Source organism: Beta vulgaris, chromosome 3 (genome assembly GCF_026745355.1).
Source record: "Beta vulgaris subsp. vulgaris cultivar EL10 chromosome 3, EL10.2, whole genome shotgun sequence".
NCBI lineage: Eukaryota > Viridiplantae > Streptophyta > Magnoliopsida > Caryophyllales > Amaranthaceae > Beta > Beta vulgaris.
The window spans coordinates 32,236,015-32,259,338 of NC_079204.1; the positions used below are offsets into that span (position 1 = coordinate 32,236,015).

Genomic DNA, 23,324 nt, shown 5'->3' on the forward strand with positions numbered 1-23,324 from the left:
GGGTGCACCAATTAGGATAGGTTGTGAAAGGTTGGTAAATTTGAGATTTTAAAAATTGGGGGAGACAGAAGATGACTTGAGTGAAGAGTGTTAGGACTAACATGAAAAAGATTAGGTTTGTGAGAGCATTAAAAACTTGATGAAATAGAATAGAGGCAAATGATGCATGTGGACGATCACTGGAGATAAAATCTTGCCTCATGCAACATATATATGGGATTAAGGCGTAAAATTGTTGGTGTTGTTGTATAGAATACGGAATGGTGTAAACTTATGATGACCCACATAAATCTCAATTGTTGAAATCTATGTTGTGTATATGGGATTATGGGTAAGGGAGGGATACACGTAAGGGCATGGATTCAAATACGGGGACGTAGAACGGCGAGATTTCAAAATTTTAGGAATGGGTACCCGTACCCATACAGAATATGTATCATGTAGGTACGGGTAGGAGTACATCACCTAGAAGAAGTACCCGTGCTATATAGGGAAGGTAGGGGTTAGAGGTTGGGGTGGGAGAATGAGAGAGTCATAGCTATGAAGGGGGGCTAGGGTGGGGATAAGAAAAAATGAGGGAAGCAAATAAGAATAGAAAGAAAAGAGAGAGAGAATGGCGTGTACTTCATAGGGAATCAAAATGTCAGAAGAAGAGCAAATCTCCCACAAAGTTAACATTTTGCCTATATATGGCATTAAAATGCCTTTATAAAAAAATTTAAAAATAGTTTAGAAGGTACTTTCTAACAAATACTCCCTCCTTCCCTTAATAGACTCCCCATTTGCTTTTCTTAACGTCAAAATTTATACAACTTTGACCATCAATTTTCACTAATACTATAAACATATTCATGTGAGGTATTGTTATATTCAAAGTATGAACATTTTATAACTTTCACTATATACATAATTAAACATACAAATGGTCAAATATATGTCAAGGACACGATGCAGACAGTATATGGGAAGTCTATTAAGGTATGGAGGGAGTAAAATACAAAAGGTGCTATCCCATAATAATAAAAAAAAAAGTGTTATAGAAGGTATATCTTGACAAAACATACTTAAACTCTATTCCTTTAAAGCATTCTAGGAATTAGGGGTGCTCTCGAATCGGGCAGCTCGCGAGCAAGTCGAGCTTGACTCGGTCAACGCTCGGTCAAAACTCGGCTCGAGTTGGCTCGGCTTGAACTCGACTCGGCTCGAAACCTAAACGAGCAAGAGATGAGCATGATCTCGCTCGACTCATTAAGCTCGCGAGCAGCTCACTAATTTTTTCATATATATTTTTTTGTTTGTTTAAAATGTTAAAATGGAGGCATAAAGGAACCTTATATCTTTTCTAATGTTTTGGTAATTCTAGTAGTAACTATAATGTTTTTCCTCTAAAAGAATTAACAAAATCAATCTAAAACTAATTTTACCTTATTTAATCTTAACGTGCTAGCAAGCATTCGAGTCGAGCTTCGAGTCGAGTGTAGTTGCAAAAAAACATTAACAAGCACGAGTCGAGCAAGGGTTTGGCGAGCTTAACGAATTTTCGAGTCGAGTTGAGCAGGATCTGCGACTGCGAGTTGTCGAGTCGCGTCGAGAAGAGCCCTACTTGCAATCGACTCGCTGGATTTGCACCCCTAGTGGGTATATATATATATATGTACAGATGTACTCAAATCATGTCACCTGTAAAGATTTTAGAAATGATATTGATTTGGTTATGGTTCGATGTTCTCTACTGATTGTAAGTTGTACAGGATAACATATAATTTGGAAGTACTAGAATTTAGAAATATGGTTAGCCAATTAGGTTAATATCAAACGGGCGTCAGAGGGTCTGTTTTAAAAAGAAATGCAAAGTAGAGGAAAATAGGTTACATGTGTCAGGTAAGTAATGCTGGTTGAGCCAGATTAGGTTCAAATCACTGATGTTTGTTCCATTTATTAAACGGGTGAGTTCAGGACTTCAGATTGCACAAGCAAATATTTTTGCTTCTGAACAAAATGTTTAACTGTCTCACGAACTTACATTTGCTGGTCCCAGAAACTATTCAAAGTTCTTGAACTCGACACAGTAAGAAGATTTCATGATTTGCAGAAAGCAAGAGAGTTGATAGGATCATGTTAATACCTGTCTATTTCGGGTTTCTGGGGGCAGTGAACCATACACAACAGAGCAAAGATGTTTCCCCTCACTTTCAATTTTTCTCTGCAATCAAACAACACAAATCTATTTAGACATGAGAGTACAACCAACAGCTTACACAAGCAAGTACAATCGGCCAAAGAGTTTTCCCAAAGACCCCCGCCCTTCAACACCATATCAATTCCCAAGAATGCACAAGCATTGCCATGAATAGGCAGGAAACAAATAAAACAATTGATCATGCGCCATGCCAAGAAACCGAACTCAATTATGAAGCCTCTTGGATGAATTTATGTAGATTCAGTCTTTTTTGGAGGGACTATTTTCACCAAACCCTTCAATCTCATTCTGATGGCATCAAAGGCCAACGACTTCAACATTAACTAGTACAACGTAGTTTACTAAGACATTCCATTTGGTTCATCTCTACTATATCCTGATAAACGATATCGACAAATCAGGAATACCAAACTCTGCATCCCCTCAATCACAGCCACCCATGTCCAAATGTAGTAGATACTAGGAATTATCAGAATTTAGAAATATATACACATTCATGTGAGTGACAACAAAGAAAGTATTTTTGATGAAACTAGTATATGAGAGTTTCTCTTGCCGCAACCTGCTTTCAAACTTCTACTTGCAAATGCAGGAGAATCCGCTCATGATTTGCTCCCCTGAAACAGGGGTATAATAGATAGTCTCAAGTGCTTCTGCATCGAGAGTAATGGAAACTGCTCCCACTTAATTCATCTTGTTTTAAAATTTAAAATCACTTGAGATTACTAACTATATTTTATCATGGAATCTTAAAATGAGGAAAAACATTATCACATGGCTCTTTTAGATTTTTTTAGATTACCAGAACAGGAGAGTTTGCACCATCAGCAAACAGCATATGAGAAGATACAAGAAAGAGGTATAGCAGGGACATGTAGCCATAGAGACGGAAGCAAGGTCCCTGGTAGAGTTTAATTGGAACCCAGGGAAAACAGAAGCAATCTGGAACTGCATCATGTTTTGTCAAGTCCAAAGTTGAAGATTAACGCTGAGTCGCTAACAGAATTTCTTTGTCAACTCATACAGAAGAAAGTACAGGATGCGACTTGAAAGCTGATAAACAATCAGGCAATACTGAATAGGAAGGCAAGAAAGAAGAGCTGAGGTATGAAGTTGCCACCACAATCTAATTAAAAACAACATTAACATTAGCCAAGAAGGACTGATGGTTTACTATTTAATAAATTCATATGATATGCTATGTTACTTGGACTCTTGTACTCATGTCGGACACGGATATTTGGCCAAGTGCTTGACTCGGTTATTTTATCAAAATCTTCCATGATTTTGGCTATTTTATCAAAATCTTCCATGATTTTGGCCCAAAATGATCGGTCAATGTCCTTACTCCATATACATGTCCGAGTGTTGAGGATCTGACATGGTACTTGTACTTTGGTTGTCTTACTTAGAGCTAAATTAGGTTTTTCCGGTGTTGTCACTGAAATATGCAGGCCACAGAGCGGAATGCCGTTACCAGGGAGCGACGGGTCACTAACCACTCGATTGCGGGCCGCTTGGGATCCGCGTTTCAAAAAAGAGGCCAAGTAACATTAATCAATATCTTCTGTGTGGACATGAGACTGTTGCACAGTGTCCTACTCCTCGTAGGTTTCAGGATCTACTGCAGCTTTCGCTTCTTTAAGGGTTATTTGTAGGTCATTCAGGCAAACCATTACATGCAGCAAAGATCTTATTCACTTTTTGAACTGCAATCTACTAATAAATTTTTACAACCAATCTACTTGAACCTTTTATCATCAGCAGTCAAATAATAGCATGTCCATAAAAGCCGCACATAGAGTGTTTTATTGACCTGAATTATACAAATCAATGAAAAGAAGGGCAAAAGATAGCAGCTTACTTTAAAGTTATATATGCCCCGACGTGAAAAGGTAACAACGCAGTCTCCCTTTCTTACATTTGAAAAAGATCCAAGAGAAACCTTCAATGGCTCCAGAGGTGATAACCTATCATAATAATGTATCTGCAGCAGAACAGAACAGAGATAAAGTCAAAAAAAAAAAAAAAACACATACTTGCTTATAGGTGCATAAATATAGATATCTATAATCTTAATTTAGTCTGTCAGTCTCTTTTGGATTCACAATTTTCATTCACTTTTATAATTCAGATCTATTGCTTAAAAGTAACATGAAGTTTGGAAAATAATACGAACTCAAGTACTTGTGGTTTGTTTTACAAACTCTCGGGATATTTTGCTAACATCAATATACTGCTATAGCTGATTTAGTTTAAAGTTAAAAAGACTGCTTTTTGGGAAGAATCACATACACTCAACAAAGTTGCACAGATATACACTTATACAGTACACTGTTATGAATAAAGGAACCTGATTGGAGTAAAGTCAGTCAGGCAGACAAGGAGTGGTTTCAAAGCTTGTAATTTTTGTAATTAGTCCTTTCTAAGGCATTGCTTAGGCTTGTTTTGTTGCTTAGGCTTGTTTTGTTGCTTAGCCTACTCCCTAAGGGATCCATCCTAGAACGTTTGCTTAGGAGGAGAGGCCATAGGATATTTTCTTGTTGAATTTTGATTGCAATACAACTTTCACTTTGCCTTTTAAAAAGTGAACCCTTTTAAAATGGTTTTGCCGTAGAATTTATTAGAATTTACAAAATAATAGAAAAAAAAAAAAAGTAAACCTATTTTGCCGAATTATTACATGTAGTATATACTAGTAATACATACCCTAACTTCATGTGCCCCGTCTTTTATAACAACAGTATTATCACTCAAACGAAGTTATTACCTGCACATTATCACCAGTAACTTTCAATATTTCCGTGATAAGGGGCACAGCAGCCGGGTCTCCACATAAGTGAAGTTCATCTGCAGGAAGTCCCAATAAAGCACGAGTAAAGGAAAAGCCCCTGCTCCTGCAACCCAGCATCTGAAATCATAGATAGATCAGTTGATAAAAGAAACAGAAAAATGATCGTTAAGCAATCACAATGACGCCCATCATTTATGGTCCTTACTGGAAGTAAGTTTTCACTAGAATCAAGGCATGCACAGCCCTAGATTCATATCCAGACAACAGCAAAACATAAAAAAGAAATGGGGTTTTCTAGCATGCAATATGAAGTAATAAGTATGGAACAGCAACACACCATCCCTGAGCTTTACATAGTTAATCTGGTGTTAGTTAAACATCAGAAATAGCAAACTCTTGAACCCTTTGGGGTTTTCTAGCATCCAATATAATAACTATGGAACAACATCATATCATTCCTGAACTTTACATTGTTAAGTTGTAGTTTAGTTTGACAATATAAGTAGCAAATTCTTGAACCCTTTGGCTGTTGGTTGAAAGAAGACTTCAAAACCTTAAAAATCTATAATAGAACCATGTCTTGAATAAAGAACAGCAATATCTCTTCATATATTAATTTGGCGGATGGTAACTTTATGACTACTTAAAGCTAAAAATTATAATAAAACTAGAATATCTGCCCAATAACTAATATTACATGGTATTCATATTGGTTGCTTCAAGATATTTTCAAAGGCCATCATTCATATATAATCACTTCGAAAAGAAGTAAAAAGGAACTCATTGTAGTGTACTTGAATTGCTGTATGCTTCTACCAACAAAAACATCCTCAGCAGTCATCTGGTTCATGCCTGAGTATTGGAACTAAAAAGTTTGCTCTAATTAGTTGGTCCCCCCATTCTCACAGTAAGAGTTTGGAATTCAAATTTATCCCTCCAGAATGCTTAAAAATTCTCAAATTCTCGATTTCCCCTCAACCCTAATTATAGATCTTTTGGGTGATCCTGCTTGGTTTGAAGTGTGAAAGTGTTACTTATACTCCAAGTACCAGTATTCTTATCCAATTAAGTAGTAGTACTTAGGTTTAAGCTGAAGAATCCAAACAAACACACTTTTCCCAAGCTCAAGCATTTTGGTTTTGCAAAACACCTCCACCGATTTCATAATAAAGGGAAAGGAGGGAATATAATATGAATACTTAGTTATTAGATTGCACCTAACCCCCTCCCAGGGAAGCCGCAACTCATGAGTTTTTGTGCTTAAGTATATTCCTGGCTTGTTGCCTTAAGCTTCCTTTCTCCAGCTGAGTCACATATAAAATCTTCATCACATGAGCCTAGATTTGATCCAAACAGAGACAAAGGCAAATGCTTATGTGGGGAGTTTCTACACACTCAGATTGTATAGCATATTCTGTAAAGTGAGAAGGAACAGAGAATTTCATAATAACAAAAGGGATTAAACAAAGATATCTCCTTGTTAAGATCAAATGCAAAATGAGTTTAAAAGACGGATCATGCACTTTTCTCAGAGGCATCCACGTCTCTGTTGCACTGAGTTACACTGTATTCTCCTCAACTTATTTATAACTTGTTTTCAGGAAAAAAAAATTTAGACTTCAGATAAATTAATTCAAGGCCAATAAATTGATATAAGTTCAGGGACAATAAGGGCTGCCCAACTTCAATTCACAACTACAATAAGTTCAAGTATGTTAAAGTTCAAGGCCAATAAGTTTAGATAAATGAAAATCAAGTTAAGAGAATGCACTCTTAATGTGGTATTTCTTATTTTCTTGTGGTGCGGTTTCTAGGTGGCAGGTAAAATTTGTTCAATTTATCATATCCACAATTATTATTGAAGAATGGTGAAGATTGAATTCTAAAAAATTTAATCTACCACAGTATGCCACACATGCCAATCATCCTCTTCAACGTGCAAATTTTAAGTATTACAAAAAAATAAGTTCTAGCTTCTAACAAAAAGTAGAACTTATGATTCAACTAAAGGAAGTCCTATTCAGGGATGGAGGGGAATGAGAAAAGAAAAAAGTAAATGTAACTTTATTTTAGCAAAAGTCTATTGAAAACAATATGGCCATACTAGTCAAAGTGAGTGGGCGGTATGATTGGCTGCCACACCAGGCCCGTAGATAATCCACCTGAACTCAAGTGACTCAAGTTAATCATCACCACTTTCTTTCTTTAGTTTGAACATGTCAAACAAAGTCAAAAGCACCAAAACAAAGTCACCTCAACTAAATATGAAAGTTCTCCCTTTGAAATGAGAAGGACCGACCACAACTAAATTAAAAAAAGGCACGCCCTACCAGGGGAGGGGGGTTTTGGTTGAGACAAAGGAACGGAATTGGTTAGATACCCAAGAATATTCTGAAAAGACCTGCACTTTCTTTTTCTTTTTTTAGCATGAAGGAAACAATAAATTAGCACTACTCTCTCAGTCTCAACACTTGATGTTTTAGGCTTTTTTATTTGTCGCTAAAACAAATATTCACTTATTCACAGAAAGATTGGGTATCCTTCTTACTAAAGTCCCAATGGAAGTCATAACTGCTCCAACCTCGAACCCCATGAGAGGCAAGTACATAAGAGAGGTTGGAAAAAGAAATGGTTAGGATTTGTGTTAATGAAAGAGAGAAACCAACACAACTAGACGATTTCTTAATTGTACAAAGCTTAAAGCGTTCAAAGATGGAGGGCAAAGAACAGAACTACTACATTTTCTACTTTTATACAAACAACAACACTACCATAACGCAAAAGGAACACCATCACAGGTAAATAGGATAAACTAATGGATGCGCCCTTAGATAATTGAAATATTGAACTAAAAGAAAGTATTATAAATAAGTAAAAGTGTCAAATACAAGAGAGCTCAAAGGAGCACTAAAGTAGGGGAGGGTAACAAATCGAAGTAAAACTACCTATACATCAATTATAAATTTGGGCATTTATATCTATTCCAACTCGCAACTATTTTAATATAGGGCCATGTTTTTTTTGAAGTTTAAATAAGCCAAGTCCTACCTTATAACTTCTTACTCTAATCTTCTTGATCCTACCTCTTCCCCCTTTGGCAACTCACTAACAGAGTAACAGATACCTTTTTCCGATATTTCCAGACCACCCAAGTCTTGTTTCTCCCATCTTCTCAAATAGATTTTACCCCCACCCATACCACAATTCTTACCCTACATTCTTTATTTCATACTTTATCAGTTCTTCATTAATTACTACATTTTCCTTTTATAGAAGTATACTATTAGTCACTGGCTCACTGCATATCCATTTTTGGCAACTTTTCCTTCACATATCTACTTTATCACATGGTATAGGGGACCCCTTGTTGCCTGTATGTCTGTACTTTTCCCATTGCCTTAATATGGAAAGAACCCAATGTTTTTTAATGTTTCTATATTCTATTGTTGGACCCACCAAAAATGTCGGGAACCCAAATCAATACTTGAGAGTGTGTAGCTCCTTGATTTTGTTGAACTTATATGAGATGAATTGACTGGAACCTATTTGAACTTAATGGAATTTACTACTCCCTCCGTCCCAAAATATAGTTCTCATTTCCATATTTAGTTTCACATTTTTCCGTAATTTACCTAGAAAAACCGTGTCCCATCATTTATTTGCTTCTTGAATTTTGTTTTTTCCTTTGTTTATTCAGCCAAAATGTTACAATTAATGTTCTCCCACCAATCATTCTCCATTGTCTCTCCTAAAATCATCTTTTCCCATACAACATTTATTTAAATAAACAAAAAATCTTTACTATCCCTCTTAGATTCTACTTGCATAAATTACCGTAAAAAAAGGGAAATGGGAACTATATTTTGGGACGGAGGGAGTAGAACATATTAAAACTTGTTTTACAGCTTATTGGAACTAATCCATACTAGTCTGTACTTATTGGAAACTAGTCTGAACTATTTTTCTCACAAACTTAATTGTTTTAGGTGAAGAGAATGCACCCACAAATTTTGATCCACCACTACCCATAGCCCAGATATAATGCCCGCAGAAGCTGCAAATGGACCGCATTTCCCTTAAAAGTATTTTTGCGACCGTTACCAAGATTGCAACCGAATCTCAGATTTAAAACCATGCTCCCACCCTCCTCCAAAAGACCAAAAGTAAATGTCCCACAATCCACTAAATATGGTAAAAACATATCACATTACCAACTGCCACCAGTAACTTATGAAATCTTATATAATCCGCAAAAATATGTGCCGGTCGATTTGTTGGAATGAATATAAGATGGGGGGAGTACCTAATAATTAAAACTATCTTGATAATTTCAAAACTGGAATGATGAGGACGTTGTTTGATCTTAGAATCAGGAGATGCATGGGAAAGTAATGAATATGCATCAATAGGCACATATCGCAGCAAACAAGTGCAAGACCAAAGCCCTCCCATAAAATCAACTAAGAAAGCTACTAAAGACTATGTCAACAGAAGATGTTCAGCACACTAAGCTATAACCAATCACATGCCTGAATCTCGTCAATCACAGCACACTGGTAATGAGAAGTCACATCAGCCATCTCAACCGTCACAGCCATGTGTTTTGCACCTTCAACTTCCTCTCGTTCTTGTCCAGTTATTAGATCACAAGGAACATTCGCTTTATTCAGACGTTTTGCTACTTCCCAAGCCAATAATCTTAAAGGTCCACAATATACACCTGCACAACACAAAGCACATCAAATACATCACTGCATGACTGAGATACTCTTGGTGCTAATGAAGCTCAATCAGCATTTTCATATTCTTTACCTGTTGAGCTACATTCCAACTGCTTCAGCGCCTGGTATGTTTTACCACTGTTTGTGGGCCCCACATGAAGAAAAACATTTCGCTGCTGCTTTCGCGCATTTGGATACCAAGTATGAGGACACCTATCATAAAATCTCATATAAAAAAATAAATGTTTACCAACATAATGCATGTGGATTTCCGAAAAAATTAAAGAGCACCAGAGACCAATAACACCTAAGTCTAGAAGATTTAAATAGCCTTTGCATTGTTATCGTCTTACGCAAAATAATGAGCAGCACTTGAATTTGGTATTGGCAATTATTGGACTTGAAGATAGGATTCCAACTCCCAACCCTTGTGTAACGAGTGCCCAAGTTGGTTGGAGTTGCAATTGTTGGAGCAATCTGATGATCCTCACGAGTTCACGGAGTCCAGATCTTGTTTATTAGTTGTATGATTTGTTGCTTAGATAACCCAATTGTATTCGGAAATTGTTCCAATTTATTTCAGTGTTAGTATTTTTATGTTTATTATTTTAGGAATATAGATTTAATATTCATTAAATTTAGTGATATATTTTTTTTAGGAAAAATTAACACCAATAATCCTAGCTATTAGTCACCTTCTTATATTAACCCCACCTAATTTTTAACCCAGAATAATCCCAACTTTATAAGTTCCATTCTCAAACACTTCAGATTGATTTACAACCTTTATTATCAGTTAAAATCTTCTCTTTTTTTTTTTGAAAAATAAAACAAATCTAAGCCTCTATCTCTCTCAACCTTGGGCACCACCGCCACCAATGCCTTGCCACGTCCACACTATCACAAAACAGCCCCCATCCCTGCCAACACCACCAAATCCCCTGCCTGCCACAACTCTGCCGCGCTTGACTGCCGCCAACACGGCAGTCAGCATCAGCCGTACGCCTGCATTATGCTACACTGGTGTCTCCGGCCGGCCACTTTCTGGTTTTGGCTTTGCGACAGTAAAAAGATCACAAGCAGCATTGACCCCAAAAAAGCAAGTGAAGAGGCGTCAAAGTCACAAATAGATTCAGAAATCACAGATCAGATGCTCAAACAATAGAAACCGAAATTTCAGACCAGAAAGACAAGGAAAGAGAAGAAAATGAGAGAGTATGTGAGGGAGTGGTCCAAACAAAACATTCAACTATCGAGAACTCAGTGAGTTCACTAAATTAAACCCCAAATAACAAAAACAAAAAAAATTCACATCCCCTTTTTCACTCAAATTTTCAAAAAGCATAAAAGATAACCCAACACTGCTTTCTCTTCTGAGTACTGATTCTTCCCTCTTTTCTTCTGATACTTTCAACTTTTCTGCTTAAATTTCCAATTTCTTTATCTTCGGGGAAATATTTTGTTCTTCAATCTCTTAAATTAAGAAAAAGAATTGAAGAAAAAGATGATGTATCCGAGGTTCATCCAACCACATCATCAATATCACGGCAGTATGCCAGTTCATAAATCTTTGAATGTAATGGCAGGTCCCACTGATGAGATTGAAGGAAGGGATGGAATACTGCCAATTGGGTGTTCCATCAAGAGGTGAGGAAGGGACTAGGTTTCCGAAAGAGAAAAGGGAATGGTAAAAGGAGGTGACGTGGTAGACTAGTGGTGGGTCTGGTAATGGCTGGCAAAGGGGGAGGCAGGGATGGCTGAGCTTGGGGAGCAGAGAGAGTTAAAAAAAACGACAGAGGGGGGCCAATAAGCAAATGGCACATGTCATTATTACCTGTTTGATAGGTTAATACCGTTGAAAACTGCTATGAAAAGGTAGGATAATAGTAGGGATTATTCTGAACTAAATGTCAATTAGGATTAATATAGGAAGGTGAGTAATAGTTGGGATTATTGTTGTTAATTTTTCCTTTTGATTAAGATTGTTTTTTGAAGTCACTCTACTTAAAGAACCAATGTAATTTTTTGTTAGAAAGATTGGAGTTAATGAAAATTTAGAGAGCCTATTTAAGCTTTTGTGTAAGGCAACAAACACTAATAGCGATTTTTAATTGATTGCAAATTCGCAATTAATATGAAACCTTTAATTCTTGAGGAAATCCCTTTGGGTCTAAACGGATCCATATCACAATGACTAACAAAGAAGATAATATTTCTCAAATGTCTAAGGACGTATGCAAACAAAACAAAGTACCTCAAAATGTTTATAAAGATACCTATAGAATCTGCCATAGAAAAGATTTAAAAATAATCAAAATAAAAAGCTCAGGAAGGCTCGTATGCATCACAGCAAAATTAGATGATATAGTCAAACATCAAGTGAGCACGGCCAACTACATTCACCCTAGTGCCTTGAACAAGGGTCCCTATCATGGCGAGATTAAAGCGCTTAAAGGAGTGTAGTATTATCCACCAATTGCACAAAATACTTTTACAACCTTACTCTTTCAAATGCACAAAGGCTGCTGCCAACCCCGGAATCAAAAGGCAAATGGCTAGCCTACAATTTCACAGCAATCACGTAAAGGACAATTGATTGGGCCCAAACAAACTATATTCTATAAAGCAAAAATTTAGCAGTAGAAATGGAACATACAAGGAAATTTGCACATTTTATGAGCTCAGATGATTCTCATGTTTGTATACAACATAAAGTGATAGTCCGTCCATAATTACCAGACATGTGTATCAACGACTTAACCTATAATTGGAGTAAATTTTTGTATGTAACATAGACAATAATTATTAATATGAGAGATAGAAAGTACATCAGCAGAGGACAACATGTCCACTAAATTAGAAGAAAATATATTTGCCAAATGTCCACTAAAATTGGAAGAAAAAATATATTTGCCAATCACATTGTCCGTAACATGGAGATAAACCAAAAACAACCTCTGAGCATAACTTAAGATAGAGGCCAAGAAGATGACTTTGTCCTACAAAAGCTCCATGAGAAGCACCAGTCCAAATTCTATCCCTTTTCCGGCCACAATACCAAAAAATAGCCAAACAAATGGTTTGTGGAATGCGATAAAATTATCTTTCCCCTAAGGCTAGTTTACTCCAAGAATGTAACTGAAATATGCTTTATTCTCAACACTTATGTCAGCTACCAAACTCATGGACATGTTCCAGACCTTTTCTTGCAACAAAATCCTGCCCTAGATTCCCATAAAAACCCCTCCAGGCTTCGATTTTATAAATATATATGTGCTGACATGCTAGCTTTACATCTCTGCCAACCAAAATTGAATCGCAACATGTCAACATAGATTTTCTGCTGTATGCTCCAGAACAGCTGGATCTGAATAAGAATAGAATTGCAATTACCTCCTCAGCCTCCTCTCTCATTGTTCAATTTCATCTCATTCAGACAAAACTATTACCAAATATTTTCTTCCTCTCTATCTTTCCCTTCCCAATCCCATCCTATACTTAATACATTCTGTCATTTATTCTAGCAACTTCAGCTTCAGATGATACAAGCCAAATTCTCATATTTAAGTCATATAGTCTAGGTACAATTTCAATATATCTGAAACATTTGTCCAGAATTTTGACTATGTCCACATTTCAAAGAATTATAGATAGCCTATCTTACTTCAACACGTCATTTTGGCTTACATACCTTTCTGAGACACTCAACAATCAACCCTACAACAAGGTTATGTCCTTACTCGACCACATTAATATTCATCCCAAAACCTCAATTATATTTGATGACATATTCATAAAGAGCCAAATGCAAAAGTAAATATAATAAACAAAGGAAGAGAGGATTAAACTAAGTGATACATGCTCACAGTCACAGACAGGCTTGGGATCATAATTTTAACAAGAACAAGCAAAGAAGTCAACCTAAAACGTACAAGTATGTATCTGTAACATGAAAATCACATGCAAAGGTCTGTAAAATCATAATTATGTTACATATTTGCTGACTTCACACACCTGTGTCCAACTTTTAAACAGTTGACTCATCTTTCGACAGCTTCACCATCATGTTTGTCAAGCTCTTTCCAAATTTGATTTCAATACTTTGAGTTATTAACACCATGCCTTATAAACATATGTATTACTCTTTTAACAATTCTACTGCATTGTAAACTATGATCAAGAGCATCGATTCAAACCCCTGTATAACAGACTGCGAATTGCCAACAGGAAGGAAGTAGCGTTTATAGAAACTAGTCCCTTGTATGCATGCTCTCAATTAGGTAGTATCATTATGAGAAACTCAAGAGAATCAAAGAGCATAGGCTCGATGTGTTAGTGGAATGGTATCAAAACAAGGCCGCATTGTATCTTAACGCCCGTGTCGTAAAGGTTTTCAAATCTACCGAACCGATATTACTCGCATCGTAAAGGTGTAAAAAAAACCGCATTTTAGGCAGGTTCTAGGGATCTCATGGCTTAAGCCGATATTTGGCAGTACGACAACCGCATCATCCCCATTACCGCATCACCGTGACAATTACCGCGATCGTGACCGAAACCGCCTTTTCGAACTACATTTAGTTGTAATCAAGGGGAAGCCTGATGTATATTGCCTCCTTGATTCTATCATTCAATGATTTTTAGGATCGTTGCATGGTTTTACTTTACTCTTAAAGTGACGGTTTTGCATGTAACAAAAACATAATGTCTTTTACGAAGTTCTAAGGGGCCATTTTGGCTTCCAAAGTTGTTTCCTTTAGTCACTATGTAGTTCTTTACTATGTAGTTCTTTAACTTATTTTGGGCAGCAAGGCATTTAGTTTCTTTATCAGTTGTAAGTTCTATACTTCCTCCGTTCTGTTTTAAATGAAACGTTTGCTTTTTCACGCAACCCAACACGCTTCTTTAATCATTAATATCTTTAGTTGTGCACACGTAAAAAATATAAATAAGTTATAATTTGATAGTATGCATCGAGACGAATCTAACAAGATCCCACTTGACTATGTTTTTCTTTATATAATGGCGATAAATTGGAGTCAAAATTGATCAATGAATAGTGTCATTTTGCACAATGTTTCATTTAAAACGAACGGAGGAAGTATTTCAATTAATTTAGGAAAGTTGACTTTTAGATCTGATTGTTGGGGAATTAACCAAATTGGTACAAAAAAGTGACACTCAACAACAATTTGGTAAAAAGAATTGCTCTAGCGACACATTGGTAAAAAAATTGAGCTCCGGCGACATTTAGGCCAAATTTTTCTATAATTTTCCGATTTGATCAAAATGTTCACTTTATAAGATTTTATTTCGAATTGGGTAAATAATGTGTAGTGACAAGAGAAGTTAATTAGATAAAAACACGAAAAATCTATATATAAAGGCATGTAAATGCACATATTGAACGTTGATCAAGCTAAAAAAATTATAGAAAATATGGCCAAAATGTCGCCAGGAATCCATTTTATTTACCATATTGTCGTCAAAAATCATTTCATTTAGTTAAATGTCGTCTGAGCTCAATTGTTTTTACAACTTGTCGCTGGAGCTCAGTTTTTTTACCAATTTGTCGTTACAGCAATTCTTTTTACCAAATTGTCGTTGAGGGTCACTTTTTTTTTACCAATTTGGTTAATTGACCTTTGATTGTTTCGTTTTGTGGAAAGTCTTAGTTGTCTCTAGCTTGCTTTACAAATTTTTAGGTTGGTTTTGGCTAATTGGTTCTTAGGGCTTTGTTTTTCGAAAGTTATTCTATTTTCTTACTTGTATTTGCCTATAAAAGAGGAGTTTAATGCTTGAATAAAAGCAGATTTGTTTTTGAGTTACAACTTTCAGTTATTTGGGTGAGCTTTGGCTATCTTTTGTTTATGAGTTCTACAAAATCACATAACCGAGACTTGTGTGCTATCTTTTCAAAACCGTGACTTTTGGTATACTTATCTTTAGTACTTTGTTCCTTGTTCTTAAGCTTTTGTTGTGCTTTTGTACTTTGGCTATCTTTAGTACTTGTGGGATACTTGTTCCTTATTCTCAATAATCAAAAACACTTTTTTTCGGGCTTAGAATCAGTTCAAAACCAAAGCCAATATAAACCTACAACCAAGCAAAACATAGGAATGGATTCATGAAGACATGCTTAAAAGATATGAACCTACATAATTGTGTTGTAAAAGGAACACGACACTAAAAAAAGTAAAAGGGAACAGAAAGTTCTGCAATCTCAGAAGGTTTAAATGACATAGAATTGAACTATTGTATCACGCAAATGAAAGGAAACTCCAGTATAATGATAACCGGATCTTTCACAGTCACAATAAGGCTTAGATACATATCAACCAAGAAGGTTATGCGTAGATAATATACAAGTAAAATTTATATATATGATCTAAAAGCTGCAACTGTAAAGTGACATTAAACTTACGTCAAATCAGTAAAATCAAATCTAGATGAAGTAGCACGGCTGCTGAACTGCCTCAAGCAACCACAATGACTAGCCAACAGTCCAAGCCTCAACTCCAAGGAGGAACTCTCAGATTTATCTGGAAATACAGAGCACAGCAAAGTGACAAGCTGACATAAAGTGGTTCTAGAGAAGTATCTCGTAGGTAAGTGATACACCAACAAACAACAAGTTTCGTTACTAGAAACTCTTTTCCTCCACTTTCAATATTCATTGTACTATGATAAGAAAGTTCCGGAAAATAACTCATCATGCTCCCAAAAGGGAAAATGTGCTTGGAGTAGAGATAATACAATAAGGGGGTAATGGGAGAAAAAATGAAGAGAACGAAGATGATTGGAGTGGTGGTAGATGTAGATAGCTAGTGATGGAGTGAGGACTTAAAAGAGTGCGGCATGGATGAACTATTACTCTAATTTTGGATGTGATAGCTACCGACTACCTAGGGAAGCGATGGTTAACTATTAACTCCCATAATGAGGATAATCGAGCCCCATCCCTCCCTCTACCTTACACCATCACTAGCTTATTCTATCAATCATCTTTGTTTTATTTGTTGCATCTCCTATTACTCCCTTACTACGTTACCCACAGTATTCACATCATCCCAGTTCCTATTTCCAACTCAAGAGACGTGCGTCTACCCACCATCAAACATGCTAAACTCTTACATTAATGAATGAGATAGTTCATTCAGTTAAGCATTCTATGTTTCCGAGCGACAAAATTAGAGTCTTGTTTGATTTAAAAATCGACATGTAAACCAAGCTATTCCAGCCCCAAATTTAAGTAAAAGACTCATGAGAGACAATCGCTAAGCTTAATATCCCATTTTAATTATCGCCGAACATTATTTTCTGCATATTCAACAATTTCTTACAACCTGAATCTAATTATGAAATGAGTAATATATTGCACCTAATTCCACCATTACTTCAGATTTATAGGATCAAATCAATGAGAGAAATAAAAAGGTCACATTTTTCTTTGCAGGGTATATAGTTTCCCACAATTTCTGTAAGTACAAAAACAGGACAAAGAAAAAGGATTTTAGCGCATTATGTAATGATGAGAATAAAGGAAAAGGGAGAAAGGAACCAAACCGTGGAGATACCGAGATACGGTGAAAGACGAGAATCGCCGGCGAAGAAGTGCAGACGCCATTTTCTAACAACTTTTTCCTTTGTTTCTCCGAGTTTTTTTTTCTTTTTGACAGGGAAATTGTTTGTCCGCGCTCTCAAGTTAATTGTTTGTTTGTTTAGAGGGGGTTTGGTATGAAAATTTTGAGGTAGGAAATGGATTTAAATAAGCGTTTTTATTTATTTTTACTAGTTTTAGGATTCGTGTATGATGTACGGGAGTATTAATTGCTTGATAGTATAACTAATGAGCAATAAAAAGAATCAAAATAACGAACATATTTAAATAATCATATATGAAGACATCAAATCGTTATTTACACAAATGATTTTTTAACGCAATCTATATGTTTGAAAACACTTCCTTGTAAACTACGTTTGTTGTACTTGTACGCACTCCGTGTTCTTTGTCAAAAGGAAGTATCTTCAGACCTTTTTTGCTCGTAACTCTGAAACAGCAACATAAAATTGGTCGTGGCTAAAAACAGGTCTCGGGAGATACAAGCCTACATGAGACAAAGATTGTCCTTGACTTTTATTTATCGTCATAGCAAAACAAACCATTAAAGGAAATTGACGTCTCTGAAATCTGATAGGAAACTTGGTGGAGTCCGACGGCGTCAATGTCATTCTTGGGATAAAAACTTTTGCACCCACATTACTTCCGGAAATAACAGTAGCTTCAATAACACGATTACCTAAATGATTGACGACTAACCTCGTGCCATTACATAATCCAGATGTTTGATCAATATTACGTAGAAGCATAACGGGCGCACCAACCTTTAATCGTATGCTATGATTTGGGAGACCAGAGCATTTTATTGTATTGAGGAATTCAGTGGAGTATATTTCGTGGACTCCAAAGTTTCCTTCCTCTTTGCTTATAGCATCCGAACTCAAATAGACTTCTCTTCTCCTGGAATAGTAGATAGAACATTATCATTTACTATCTCCACTATCTCATTTGTTGGGCCAAAATAGCTCTTTCTTGGAAATATTTAGCTTCCCAAATATGCTCCGTAGGTCTGGATACGTGCTTTCAACAATTCTGTGAAATCGGATCGGCCCCGGGATCTATAAGGATATCTTTTGCAATCTCGATGACGGCTTCACCATCATTAGGACCGCCAGCATTTCCATCTCCTACGCTTAGTATCCACTCTGAGAATTCTCGCAATTCATCAACAGAAGATTTTGAGGAACCTGATTGTAATCTCATATTGCGAGTAAGTCTTAGGACCTTACACGAATCCCATAAGTAAGACGAATTAACGGTGGCGAACACGATATCCTGCCTAGTTCCCTTTAGTACAACTGGTAATATCTGCCTGAGATCACCACAGTATCTACACTTTACCTCCAAATGGTCGATGCAAGTTATCCCTATCAACAGACCTCATTATGTCCCTCAAACTTCTATCAAGTGCTTCAAAACAATACTTATGCATCATTGAAGCTTCATCCCAAATGATAAGTTTTGTCTTAATGAGAAGAGCAGCTAATTCCGACCCAGGGCGAATTCCGGCGCAAGTAGAATTTTCATTTACATTCAAAGGGATACCAAATCTAGAATGAGCTGTTCTTCCACGTGGAAGGAGGAGAGAAGCAATTCCACTCGAAGCTACTGGCAATACAATTTCGCCCTTTTTCTTATTGCAGCACAATAATGTTTTCCAAACATATGTTTTACCCGTCCCTCCATAGCCGTAAACGAAAAATACACCTCCTTCTTCACTCGAGACGCATCCAATACTTCTCGATAAATCATCGACTGCTCATCAGTTAAACCTTTATACAATTTGTCGTGTTCCAGGTCATTTCCTCAATGTCATATGAAAGCTCATCTGCTATAAGCTTGTTTTGTCCTTCAAACATGATTAGTTCATCTGGAAACGGCATTTCACTGAATCTACGCAAACTGCTACCATTACTTTGGAGCATGGTTTCAATCTCAGCCAATGCAAAAGCTTCGATTTGATCATCTGTTAAATGCAGGTCTGTGAAACATATAAAACAAAAATAGTAACCTATATTAAGAATGCAAATTGCTAAAAAGTATGGTTTTTGACTAAAAAATCTTTTCGTAGTTATTTACCTTTATTTTTTTGAAGACAACGCTGCTTGTAAAGTATGTCATCAGATAATAACTGCCATGTCTTATGCCAAACTTCCTCCGGCTTCGACATGCTACCAGATAATAGTAACATAGAGAACAAATGTCTTAGATAATACCCTGATTCTCTAAAACTTGCTTCTGTTATTGCATCGACATATTCCTTGTCATCATCAAGTAAACCCCTTGCGTAGCAAGCTTCCTTGAATGTAGGATACACTAACCAATCAACCGTTCTAATGTCTTCGTAGCATGTCGCGCCTTTTACAAAATTCAATAAAGTTCTAAGAGTAGAACTTCTCTCCAGATCCTGGTGAGACATGGTAGATTCGTCCTATTGTGAACCTTAGTCTTGAGTCCACTCTCTCTGTGCCTGTTTCCAAACAAATTTTGTAGGGAACTCCACATAAGTAAGCTCCCTAGCTTCTTCATATTTTTGGTTACATTGCATCCAAGATAGGAATTTCGTATTGTCAATATGAGGTCTGTCTAGTACGATTCCACATCCGCATGGTCTTAAACAAAACGGTTTGTTCTCCGGTAGATGAAAACTTAATCTTTCAACAGCAGGGGTTCGATAATGTATGTGAATCCAAAAATCCTCCAAATTGCTTCACACGCCGAAATATATCGGCAATCATAGTACATCTTTATTTCATCTATTTCTTTACTTCACCTTCTTTCTGTTTATCTTGATAAGCCGCAGCTGTAACCCTATCATATCCCTTGTTTATATATTTGAACAAATATTTAATTGATCTAGATTGTTACACCATTCAACGTTTATGTGTCCTTGATATTTACGAAGCAATTCAGCATTATAGGAAAACATACCGATTATCAAGGTGAACCCCACTCTTCTCAACTTAGATCCATTATCTCTTCGTCTGTACACTGGATATCCTTCATCATCTACCTTAGTTGCTCATTAACCTCTTGGGAAAATGCTTACTGCATTGCTTGTCAATCATACACGGAGCATTTGTATTTGCTGAGCCACATGGACCGTGCATCATGTACTCGCTTACTGCTTGATATAGTTCTGGATCTTCCATTTATCGGGCAACTCAGCACAAATAATCTTATCAATATCTGAAGCAACAGGGTATTTGTCTCCCTGATGCATGAACAACAAAATATGAGCGTGCGGCAAACCACGCTTTTGGAATTCAACTGTATAAACCACTGAAAATAAGCAGACAACAAAATAGTTTTGATATTCAAGTTAAATAAAAGTATAACGATAGCAATCCAATTAAAAATAACATATAATAATAATAATAGAAATAAGGACGATGTCTAACATACCAGCCCTAACCCTGCCAAATATTTTGCGATCTTTCAGATCTTTCACCACTGGTCTAGTTTCATCTTAAAAACTCGACATATGATGTCTGGCCTATCCTCTGGCCTTAGGCTCTTTTTTTACAAATCTAGTAATCTCGGCCACTTAGGATTACACGTAAATGTTATGAATAAATCTGGATAACCATACCATCTGCAAATAGCCATCGCATCTTGATATTTTCTCTCATATAACTATGTCCTCCTGTGAAGGAAGTGGCAATACTATACGACTTCCAGTCGAAGATCCCTCTTTTCACCTCTTCTCGACAGCACCTCTTAAATTCTTGACATTGCAGCTCTCAAGCTTGTTGGTTGTGTCTAAGAAAAGACAACCTTTCAGCTTCAATCATTGTGTAAGCATCTACTAGAATTGTTGTAACAACCTTCGAGATAATAGTATTGTTGCCGCCTCCAGAGCTCGGTCTTGTATTCTGTATGAAAAAACTCACGCATTGTGAGTTTAAACCTCTTTCCTGTTGAACGTCTGTGGAGTCTTATCTCCTGTGCATAATATCTGTTCTAAATCCATCTTCTCCGTATGGAAATAATAGTGGATATTGCATAGCGAGGTAAGAAGGATGAAGTTCGGAAATTTGTTGTAGCTTTCCACCCTTCGTTTCGATAATTATATCTCTTTTGTCGGCACTATCAATATCTCCTACGATAAGTGCAGCTACTTCTGATGTTGTTGGCAAATTTAAGTTCTTCCATCAGACTCTCTTTTGCCGATAAGTTTTAATTTCAAATTCTCACAGTTTAGATGCAAACCTATCCATAGCCAATCTAAAATTATGAGCTAAAGGGTTATTATGATCTAACATATCTTGTAATTGTGCGACTAAGCGATCTTCAAACTTGTCTGGGTTTGACATGGTAAGACATAATGAATAATAAGTTAGATTTGAAAAGGAAATGTATTAAACAATTAAAGCTACAATGATACTTAAATCCATTTACTATGTTGTACCTTGCAGCTGTTTTCCTGTTCTTTATTTCATCCTCATTATCATATATGTAAAGTTTTGGTCGTGCACCATCAGCAGGCAATAAAGTACCTATTAAGTGATGATTTTGACCACCAATTTTTAATTTTATGGACCTCGACCTTTATTGTAGGTGCAATAATCCTTCCACCCATTGATGTAAACGAATACATCATATTATATTCTTATATTCTCAAGAAAATGGTTGCTTCTATTATTTCTTCTTCAATAGATCATAAATAATTTGAGGTGGATGTTTTAGCAGAGGTAACTGAACCTTCCCTTGCATGCAACACAACGAAAACTTTGGCTTGATGTTTTTGGTTTTCTTGTTGACTCTCTCATCAAACCACATTTCCGCGCCACAAAACTCACATACATATGTTGGGTCTCCTAAATCTGAGTAGCTCTCTGTGAAAAAACAAAATCAGTAATAAATATGCGAAATAAACATAAATAAGAAGAAAACACAATAAATCATAATAATAAGTACGACATTTCGCATGATTTACAATAGTTATTAAAAATTATATGCCAACCTGTAACGATATCCATATAATTGACGTCGTTGGCACTATCGTCTTCTGTAACCACTCATCTTGAATGGTAGTATTTGATTGGTCATGAGAACTTGATTCAATATTTTCATCTTTATATAATAGTCATAAAAAATAATACATTTTAGATATGATGTGAAAAGTACTTCAAATATTAGATACTTGTATTTAATAAGTAAATAATAAATTAATACAATTTATAATTCTCCGTGTAACTGATCTAAGGATATTTGAACTTCGAACCACATGTCTCTTAGATCTAACATTACTATGAGATTGTGCCAATTCCAACATGTCTCCAGAAACCATAGAGCTGCCTATTAATTATTGCGTTTTAGTTAATAAAAAAAACTTCGATGTAATTATCGAATACAATCAGTTCATTGAATAGTAGAGAATGCATACCTCGAGCTCTTTTTTCTAACATAATCCGCTTTCTTTTACTTCTGGCAATATCAGAAGGAGATTGTGTGGCTAAAGTAAATGTCAAATAAATATCTTCATGAGATTTTGCATATTAATTTTATTTAATCGTTTAATATAAATAATAATAATTAATATTGGAATGTATGTAAAGCGTATACGTTAATAACAATGCTGGTAGGATTATTGTTAGAATAATGTTTAGCGGTGCCTCAAAAGACGACTTAGAAGATGATGATTGCAAATCTAGAAAAAAATATTGTATATTAGTTATCTTAATATCAACATTAAAATTTAATTACCATATAAAGGGAATTTATCATATATTTACCTATACGCCCCAATGGAGTAGTACAAATAATACTTAATCATTAAATATTGTGCTTATTGACGGTGAATTAACAACGATCCATCTAATATAATACGAAAAGATAAAATAAGTTTATTAATGTACGATAATATTCGTATAATATAATAGCCTCTTATAACACATCTATACCGTTCAATGAACGACAAAAAACATTGGAATTAAATACGGATTGCTGCGTCCTAAATTGGCCGAAACTTTTTCACGTCTTTGT

General features: G+C 35.9%; 2 protein-coding genes across 9 annotated transcripts in view; both read right to left on the minus strand.

The window, feature by feature from the left end:
- Nucleotides 1–17,584, minus strand: part of LOC104908109 (DExH-box ATP-dependent RNA helicase DExH16, mitochondrial) — a 33,976-nt gene extending 16,392 nt beyond the window's left edge. For 3 of the 8 annotated variants that reach the window (XR_007272690.2, XR_007272689.2, XR_007272691.2), the window contains exons 1-7: nucleotides 17,282–17,583; nucleotides 16,140–16,257; nucleotides 9,807–9,928; nucleotides 9,524–9,714; nucleotides 4,971–5,111; nucleotides 4,065–4,187; nucleotides 2,126–2,203 (exon numbers count right to left, since the gene is read on the minus strand). Coding sequence is in view for 4 of the 8 variants with exons in the window: in XM_010697188.4 (XP_010695490.1) it covers nucleotides 2,126–2,203; nucleotides 4,065–4,187; nucleotides 4,971–5,111; nucleotides 9,524–9,714; nucleotides 9,807–9,928; nucleotides 16,140–16,257; nucleotides 17,282–17,342 (834 nt within the window). In the remaining 4 variants the exon portion in view is untranslated. Of the gene's footprint in view, nucleotides 1–2,125; nucleotides 2,204–4,064; nucleotides 4,188–4,970; nucleotides 5,112–9,523; nucleotides 9,715–9,806; nucleotides 9,929–16,139; nucleotides 16,258–17,281 lie in introns of all 8 variants that reach the window. The other 5 variants (XM_019252753.3, XM_010697189.4, XM_048641354.2 and 2 more) reach the window with 3 other exon arrangements.
- A 775-nt stretch (nucleotides 17,585–18,359) lies between these two features.
- On the minus strand, nucleotides 18,360–19,755 carry LOC130590793 (uncharacterized). Its single transcript, XM_057393350.1, has 4 exons — nucleotides 19,416–19,755; nucleotides 19,252–19,317; nucleotides 18,716–19,091; nucleotides 18,360–18,648 (listed from the first exon to the last, which is right to left on the minus strand). Exons 1-4 carry the CDS (start codon nucleotides 19,753–19,755, stop codon nucleotides 18,360–18,362), a joined length of 1,071 nt encoding a protein of 356 aa, XP_057249333.1.
- Between the last annotated feature and the right edge of the window lie 3,569 nt (nucleotides 19,756–23,324).